We start from the raw sequence: 9,576 nt of genomic DNA, 5'->3' as shown, positions 1-9,576 counted from the left end.
ATGGTGTCTGTGGATGGGGTCAAAGTCCTTCTCAGGAAGAAAAAGAAGGTGGGTAGTACACCTCTGCCAAGTTTTGATGCAGTGATTAACGAGCAGGTCTCTTGCCCAAAACGTTCAATCATCATCCGTTAATGAAGGCTAATGTTTTACCATTCCCTTTGATTTACTGAGTTGCAGCTTGCAGCAATTTGTGTGCACAATGTGTCCATTTACGACTTGTGTGGGCTACTCCAGGACTCTGAGGCCTGAGTAGTTATTCCAGAGATTCACCACTCTCTGTGTGAAAAAAGTTTTCCTAGGACTGAGACTTCACACCCAGGTACCCAACTATTATTCTGCATATAACTTTTGTACATCTTGTCTTAGAGTACATAGGCGGGTTGGACAGGCTTGATGCAGGAAGATTATTCCCGATGTTGGGGAAGTCCAGAACAAGGGGTCACAGTTTAAGGATAAGGAGGAAGTCTTTTAGGACCGAGATGAGAAAAACATTTTTCACACAGAGAGTGGTGAATCTGTGGAATTCTCTGCCACAGAAGGTAGTTGAGGCCAGTTCATTGGCTATATTTAAGAGGGAGTTAGATGTGGCCCTTGTGGCTAAAGGGATCAGGGGGTATGGAGAGAAGGCAGGTACAGGATACTGAGTTGGATGATCAGCCATGATCATATTGAATGGCGGTGCAGGCTCGAAGGGCCGAATGGCCTACTCCTGCACCTATTTTCTATGTTTCTATGTCTATGTTTCTATGTTACAGGCCTGTGGTTTGGTCACTGGCGCAGCTCGTAAAGGTCTGGACTCTGGGCACCGTAACGGTCGAACGTGACTCTTTTACTTTAGTTACGTTTAGCGATACAGCGCGGAAACAGGCCCTTCGGCCCACGCAGACCAGCGATCACCCCTTACACTAACACTATCCTACACACTAGGGACAATTTACTATTTAACCGAAGCCAATTAAGCTACAAACTGTATTTTGGAATGTGGGAGGAAACCCATGCAGTCACGGAGAGAATGTACAAACACATACGACACCTGTAAATTGCCCCTAGTTTGTCGGGAGTGGATGGGAAAGTGGGAGAAGATAGAACTAGTGTTTTAGTTTAATTTAGAGATACAGCGTGGAAACAGGCCTTCAGCCCACCGAGCCTGTGACCAGCAGCGATCAGCCCGTAACTCTAGTTCTAGCCCACACACACCAGGGACAATTAACAGAAGCCCATTAACCCACAAACATGCACGTCTTTGGAGTGTGGGAGGAAACCGGAGCCACCAGGGGAAACACACGTGGTCTCAGGGAGAACGTACAAACTCCGTACAGACAGCACCCGTGGTCGGTATCGAACCTGCGTCTCTGGCGCTGTGAGGCAACAACTCTCCCGCTGCGCCACCGTGCCACCCAGTGCGAACAGGTGATCGATAGATAGATGGCGTGGATTTGGTGGACTTTATCTCTAAATAAATAAATAAATAAACGGGGAATGTTGTCGATTTACAGTGCCAGGAACTGGGTCACACATTGCAATTGCAAACCAGCTCTGGTGGTATTGAGCAGGTGCGGTGGAATATTGGTTTAGCAGATGACAAGTTAAGCTAAGGCTTAATTTCCACTTTCGCAAATCCTTTTGAGAGATTTTTGGAGGATTTGGGGAATTGTAGCTTCAATAATGACAAGGATTTGGAGTGCAGTTGATTGATTTCCCATCTGACGAAGAAAAGCAATAAATTAAAGTCATTGCTCTCTTCACCATTTGAAAGGAAATTATGCTCTCATCCTTACTTTATTAATCTGCGAGTGATGTTGTGAACGGCCATTGTGGGCTGAAGGGCTGGAAACAAGGAACTGCAGATGCTGCGGGCTTGCGAAAAATGACACAAAAGTTGCTGGAGAAACTCAGCAGGTCAGCCAGCATCTCTGGAGGACATGGATAGGTGACGTTTCGGGTCGGGACCCTTCTGCAGACGGATAGGTGATGTTTTGAGTCAGGAACCTTCTTCAGGCTGTTCTATGTTCTATGCTCTAAATTTGGAAATACATTAGAGCCTCAAAGCCTTGCAGGACAGAAACAGGATAGAACTAGTGTACAGGTAGTTGGTCAGCATGGACTCGGTAGGCCAAAGGGTCTGTTTCCATGCTGTATCTCTAAACTAAAAAACAAAACAGGCCTTTCGGCACAACTTGTTCATGATGACCATCCACACCAGTCCCACCTGCCCACGTTTGGCCTGTATCCCTTGAAACCTTTCCTATCCATGTACCCGTCTAAGTGTCCTTTAAATATGATTATAGTACCTGCCTCAACTACCTCCACTATCATAGAAACGTTGAGAATAAGTGCAGGAGTCGGCTATTCAGCCCCTCGAGCCAGCACCGCCATTCAATATGATCATGGCTGATCATCCAGAATCAGTACCCCGTTCCTGCCTTCTCCCCACATCCCTCCATTCTGTTAGTCCCAAGAGCTAGATCCAACTCTCTCTATCCTATGCAAAAATAGACTTCACACCCAGGTGCCCAACTATTATTCTGCATGTAACTTTTGTACATCTTGTCTTAGAGTACATAGGCGGGTTGGACAGGCTTGATGCAGGAAGATTATTCCCGATGTTGGGGAAGTCCAGAACAAGGGGTCACAGTTTAAGGATAAGGGGGAAATATTTTAGGACCGAGATGAGAAAAACATTTTTCACACAGAGAGTGGTGAATCTGTGGAATTCTCTGCCACAGAAGGTAGTTGAGGCCAGTTCATTGGCTATATTTAAGAGAGAGTTAGATGTGGCCCTTGTGGCTAAAGGGATCAGGGGGTATGGAGAGAAGGCAGGTACAGGATACTGAGTTGGATGATCAGCCATGGTCATATTGAATGGCGGTGCAGGCTTGAAGGGCCGAATGGCCTCCTCCTGCACCTATTTTCTATGTTTCCATGTTTCAACAGGAAAGAAGATCTTTGCTGTGGTGATATGTTGGTGGTTTGCTATTTTGGGTTACTGATTGTGTTGTTCCATCCTTTAGATGGTGAAGAATCTGGAAGCAAAGGAGGATGACAGGAGAGTAACTCCGACTACATTTTGGATGACTCTCCTCGTAAGTACTTTTGGAATATTATATCTCTTGTGCCCTGCCACTGCATGCAAAAAATATCTTAATTTATGCACTGCGTTTTTATACCATTCCCAGTTTGCAATCAGCAAAATTTGCATTGGGAAAGTGCACTCCCTAAATTATGCATCAGTTCGTTAGTCATAGGAACAGAATCAGGCCATTCGGCCCATCAAGTCTTCCCAGCCATTCAATCATGGCTATTCTCTCTTTCCCATTCAACCCCATTCTCCTGCCTTCGCCCCATAACCCCCGACACCCGTATTAATCACGGATCAGTCAATTTCTGTTTTAATAATACCCGACTTGGCCTTTACAGCCATCTGGCAATGAATTCCACAGATTCACCAGTATCTGGCTGAAGAAATTCCTCCTCATCTCCTTTCTAAAGGTACATCTTTTTATTCTGAGGCCAGCCCTTCTGGTCCTAGACTCTCCCACTAGTGGAAACATCCTCTCCACATCCACTCCATCCAGGCTTTTCACTATTTGGTAAGTTTCAATGAGGTCCCCACTTATCATCCTTCTAAAATCCAGCGAGTACAGGCAGAGTACCATCAAAAGCTTACAACATGGTGAGCATTAGAAGCAACTCAATGGCCATTGCAGTCTGGAAGTCCATTAAAAGAAATGTTTTAGACTGCTGTAACTTAGAAAACAAAGCCACATTCAACAGTAAAATAACAAAGATGGGGGAAGGGGTTAGACGATGGGGTTTATCTGGAATTGGAGAATTTAATGTTCATACTTTAGACTTTATATATACAGTGAGGAAACAGGCCCTTCGGCCCACCGAGTCTGCACCGGCCAGCGATCACCCCGCACACTAGCACTATCTTACACACTAGGGACAGTTTACAGAAACCAATTAACCTACAAACCTGCACATCTTTGGCCCGTGATATTTACAGATATTCATGTTGATACAAGAGACTGCGGATGCTGTTTTATGAAAAAAACACACAAAGTGCTGGAGTAACTCAGCGGATCGGACAGCATCGCTGGAGAACATTGATAGGTGATGTTTCGAAATTCAGGATGTAGGATCGGGATAGTCTGAAGAAGGGTCCCGACCCGATACGTCACCTATCCATGTTCTCCAGGGATGTTGCCTGATCCACCGAGTTACTCCAGCACTCTGGGTCCTTTTTTTGTAGATATTCATGTGGCATCTTTATCTTCTGAAGACATTCCAAAGGTTTTCACAGTCTTAGACAGACAAACTTTGTCATAAGGTCGTAAGTGATACGAACAGAATTGAGCCATTCTACACTGCCATTCAATGCGGCCGCAATGAATTCCACAGATTCACCACCCTCTGACTAAAGAAATCTCTCCTCCTTCCTAAAGGAACGCCCCTTAATTCTGAGGCTATGACCTCTAGTCCTAGACTCTGCCACTAGCGGAAACATCCTTTCCATTGTCATTGGACCGTGTGATAGTTGAGCAAATAAGAGATGAGTTTTAGCTACTGTTTTAAAGGAAGATTAAAGTGGAGAATCAGGGAATATTTTTAGCAATGTTACAAAATTTTGAGATTTAAAAAATCAAGTCTGTAATTAATCCCATCAGATAAAGCATAAAATGAAGTTTAATTTGACACCTAATTCACTTTCATATCTCATGTATTAAAAAAGTTATGGCCATTTTCATACTCGGAAATGAGCATCTTGTTCCCTATTGATTTTCTATGGACGTAACAAAAAAGCTGTGATCGTGGACAGTCAAAAGCCCATAACTTTCTTAAAAATTAAGAGAACTGAATGAAATTTTCAGTTATCATAGATTGAACCATTCTGAAACAAATATAAAATAATCTTACTTGGATGACCTGAAATTAAAGCATATAATTAGTTAGTTACCCAAGTGTAGCTAATTTCAAACTTCAATTACTAGATCTAAACATCTATCCATTTCTTAATAAATGATTAACATTTTTAAATAGCCTAAGTGTGCAAATAATATTCATAAATAATTCACAATAAAACATGATTTTTAAATCTCATTTACATTAATTTATAGGCCAAATGGAAGGAATTTAGTGTTCAATTGCTGTAAATTAAAGTCCATTTTAAATCAACTTTCTAGTGGGTCCCTGTGAACGCGCTGGTTTAGAACGTTCACATTGCGGTAGATTTGTACCCTCAAATGCCCAGAAAAATACTGCGGGATATAATGGGCCCAAAATGAGCTACTCGCAATATTAAACTTTGTATAAAGGGATCTTAAGAAGCCCTTTTTAATGTAAAAATAAGCTACATACCTTCTGTGGTTTGCTCTATGAGACCCTGACGGCTGTCGGTGGTCGCGGGTTTAGAGATTGATTTTTATACTACTATAACTATTATCCAAGGCATTTAAAACTAATAATAGCTTTTGCGACGGGGTCTTCCAGCAATTTTTCGTTAATAATTAACAAGGCTGAACATCTTCGATTTGAACAGCCTAGAGAAAATCGCGTTTTAAACCCGCCCCCGTCTAAACGGCGCCAAAATCGCGCACACCCGCAGCGACAGATTTTCAGCGACGCTTCAGGTAGGCTTTGCAACATACCTAATATTTTGGAGAGAATTTTAGAGTTTAAGGTGAGCCGGGAGAAATCAGCAGAGTTGGTGGAATTGGAAGTTCTAAAGGGCCTGTCCCACTTTCATGACCTTTTTTACTCGTGAACATTTTTAATCATGTTGAAAAAATGCCCCGACCTACTTGATGCCACGAGTACCTACGACTAGCATCCCGACCTACCTACGACCTACCTATTACCTCCTCCGACCATGCTGCGAGGGCAGGAGAATGGGGTTAGGAGGGAGAGATAGATCAGCCATGATTGAATGGCGGAGTAGACTTGATGGGCCAAATGGCCTAATTCTTCTATCCCTTATGACCTTCTGATCTCGGAGAAAACCCATTTGGTCACAGGGAGAACGTGCAAACTCGAACGAACAAGCACCCGTAGTCAGGATCGAACCCGGGTCTCTGGCGCTGTAAGGCAGCAACTCTACCACTGTGCCGCCGTGCCGCCCGAGATATCGACATCTATCACAGGACGGAGGAACTCACGTTCTCTGAAGAATGAAGTCCTGGTAGGGAACACATCAACTTGCGAGCAGATGCGGCAGGGACGGAGGAATTGAGAGTAGGGAATAGCAAGAAGCAAGGTGGGGAGAAGTATAGACCAAATAGCTGTGGGTGGTAGGTTTATAATGGTCTGTCTCCTGTGATGGAGACAGAGATAGACAGCACTTTGTTTCTTTTTTTGTAAACCAGCATCTGCAGTTCCTTGTTTTAGTTTTTAGTTTTAGAGATACAGTGTGGAAACAGTACGTTCGGCCTGTTGCGCCGGCGCGGACCAGCGATCATCCCGTACACTAGTTCTATCCAACACCTCAGGGACAACTTACAAAAAAACAATTAACTTACAAACATAATCATGATCATAATAGTACTTTATTTGCCAAGTATGTTTTGCAACATGCGAGGAGTTTGATTTGCCATACAGTCATACCAATAAAAAGAAACAAGACACCCAAATAAATGTTTAACATGAACATCCACCACAGTGACTCCTCCACATTGCTCACTGTGATGGAAGGCAAAAATAGTTCAATCTTCTTCCCTTCTTTGTTCTCCTTTGTCGGGGCACTTGAACCTTCCGTTGACGGGACGATCTAGGCTCCCGCAACCGGTGGTCGAGGCCTCCGCATCGGGGCGATCAAGCTCCCGCATCGCGGGGATCTCAGCTCCCCCGCGCCGGGCGATCGGACCCGGGTCAGGGTTGGTCCAACCTCGTGTGGCTTGGAGCTTCCCGACATCAGTCTCTACCCGAGACTGCAAGCTCCTCGATGTTGGAATCCGCAGGCCGCGGTTGGAGCGTCGATCCCAGGCAAGGGATCGCAGACTCCAATAATAAGTCCACGTCCCCACGGGGGGTGGGGCTCAAAGTCAATCTCGAGCAAGGCCGCCAGCTCCATGATGTTAGGCCGCAGAGCGACCGGAGATACGACCCGGAAAACAATCGCTTCTCCGGCAAGGTAAGAGATCGAAAAAAAGTTTTCCCCAACCCCCTCCCCCCATCCCCCATATTAAACAAACCAGAGAACTTTAACACAAACTTTTTAAAACACTCTAAAAATAACAAAATAAGATGAAAAGACAGACAGACTGTTGGCGAGGCTGCCATCGCTGACAGCGCCAAGTCTTTGGGATGTGGGAGGAAACCGGAGCACCTGGAGGAAACCCACGGGGATCACAGGGACAACGTACAAACTCCACACACGGACAGCATCCTTAGTCGGGATTTAACCCCTAGCCTCTGGCGAAGGTAGCAACTCTACCACTGTGCCGCCGTTGTGTCAACAACTTGTAGAACGGATTCACTCCAAACAATGTGACGTTAACATGCTGAGGCCAGGAGGGAAATGGCTTGCGCTTGACCTCATCTTGTTCTGCAACTGGCTGGCACAGGTGACCGAGGAGCGAAGGCAACAGCACATCTCCGTAATCAGTGAAGCAAGGAGCGATCTAGGACATGTAGCGAGTTCAAAGTCAACTCAAGTACAGAAAGAAAATAAAGAGTCAAAGTTATGTCGGGGTCAAATCGAGAGAGAAGGTTAAATGAGATTAAAATAACCAAGGACAGCGACGGAGGCATATTTTTAGAAGATTCTAATCAACAACAATTTAAGTCAAAAGAAACGAGATCTCATCCTTGAGATAATTAATATCATTGGCAGCAATGTTGATTAGCAATGATTATTTCATTATTATCATTAAAAAAGCACGATGTGTCTTGATTTACGTTCTGTTGCCTATTAACTTTGCCTCTCCTGTGTATATATATATATTATTATTTTTTTTTAATTTATTTTTTTATTAGAAGCGGTGTACAAAAGTATAAACCGCAGCATATGACATAATACATTTATTGTACAGCTTCAATTTTAATTTTTAGCTAAGATGAAATAGAAAAAGAGGGAAAAAGCAAGAAAGAGAGAAAATGAAAGAAAAAGTGAATGTGTAAGAATACAACCCCTAAACTACCAAATAAGTGTAGTGGATGAGTGAGTGAGTAAAATAAATGAGAAAGACGTAAAGAAATAAAAAGACAAAAACAGAATGAAAAAAAGGTGATTATATACCTGCTTCATTTCTCTCCCCACCAATCACCCAGTCCGTAAGTCGGTTTAATTCCGAAGTTGTGTTGCACCATACCTCTCTTGTGTATATATAGGAACATTAAGTTGCTTAGTTTAGTTGAATTGAGTTTATTTTAGTTTATAGTTCAGTGTAGTTTGGTTCAGTGTCGTTCAGTTTAGTTTTGTTTATTGTCACGTGTACCGAGGTACAATGAGAAACTTTTGCTGTGTGCTATCCCGTCAGAGAAAGACAATACATGATTACAATCGAACCGTCCACAGTTTACAAATACAGGATAAAGGGAATAACGTTTAGTGCTAGATAAAGTCCAGTAAAGTCCGATTAAAGATAGTCTGAGGGTCTCCAATGAGGTAGAGGGTGGCTCAGGACTGCTCTCTAGTAGGTGATAGGATGGTTCAGTTGCCTGATAACAGCCCGGAAGAATTTGGTGCATTTGAGTGGGAGTGGGTTGGATGATTTGACCAAGTACAATATTGGTGTCACTGTTATTCAATGCCAATTTTGATCCAAGGGGTTCATTTGTTTGTGTTCAGCCACCAACTATAAATCCCTTGCCTACCATCTCTGATGGGAAAAAAATCATAGGAGCAGCTGGTAGAGCCACTGCCTCACAGCACCAGAGACACCGGTTCAATCCTGGCCTGGGGTGCTGTCCGTGTGGAGTTTGCACGTTCTCCCCGTGACTGCGAGCGGTTCCTCCGGGTGCTCCGGTTTCCTCCCACATCCTGAAGATGTGCGCTTTTGTTGGTTAATTGGCCTCTGTACAATTCCCACCAGTGTGTCGGGAGTGGGATAGCATAGAACCAGTGTGAACGGTCGATCGATGGTCGGCGTGGACTCGGTGGGCTGAAGGGCCTGTTTCCATGCTGTACCTTTAAAAAAAAATATTTTTTATCCTATCACTTCTGTTTGATATTTAAGCACCTCAACCTAATCTCTCTCCATCTCCTACACCTAAGGGAATACAAACTAAGTTAATGTGACACACCTTCATGATATAATGGCACTTGTTTGACACTGTAGTACTCATATATAATTATGAAAATATGAATATATGAATACAAAGAACAAATGAGTGAAAGGTATGCAAAGGGACAAATCAAAGCATGCAACGATGATCAAGAAAAGGTGGAGCCCACAATGGTCCATTGTTGGCTGTGGCACTATATTTGTCTGTGATTTTTCAATTCAATGATCCTGGTGCAAGAATTGGAGCCAGCATGAACCAAGGGCAGCCTGAACGGCACAAAAATCCTATAGCAAAAATTTAGGCTTTACTTCAGTGGTTGCCCAAATTAGTTGACACTTCACCTTGTTCCCC

The 9,576-nt window shown here is 43.7% G+C and overlaps 1 protein-coding gene across 2 annotated transcripts in view; it reads left to right on the top strand.

Moving 5' to 3' along the window:
- Window positions 1–9,576, top strand: part of LOC116977517 (carboxyl-terminal PDZ ligand of neuronal nitric oxide synthase protein-like) — a 278,332-nt gene that overhangs the window by 165,994 nt on the left and 102,762 nt on the right. For both annotated transcript variants that reach the window (XR_004413233.1, XM_033028014.1), the window contains exons 3-4: window positions 1–48; window positions 3,012–3,083. The exon at window positions 1–48 is cut by the window's left edge and continues 45 nt beyond it. Coding sequence is in view for 1 of the 2 variants with exons in the window: in XM_033028014.1 (XP_032883905.1) it covers window positions 1–48; window positions 3,012–3,083 (120 nt within the window). In the remaining variant the exon portion in view is untranslated. The remainder of the gene's footprint in view (window positions 49–3,011; window positions 3,084–9,576) is intronic.

Source organism: Amblyraja radiata, chromosome 10 (genome assembly GCF_010909765.2).
Source record: "Amblyraja radiata isolate CabotCenter1 chromosome 10, sAmbRad1.1.pri, whole genome shotgun sequence".
NCBI classification, from domain to species: Eukaryota; Metazoa; Chordata; class Chondrichthyes; order Rajiformes; family Rajidae; genus Amblyraja; species Amblyraja radiata.
Note: the sequence above shows the minus strand (reverse complement) of the source record. Positions and strands in the feature narration are given on the sequence as shown.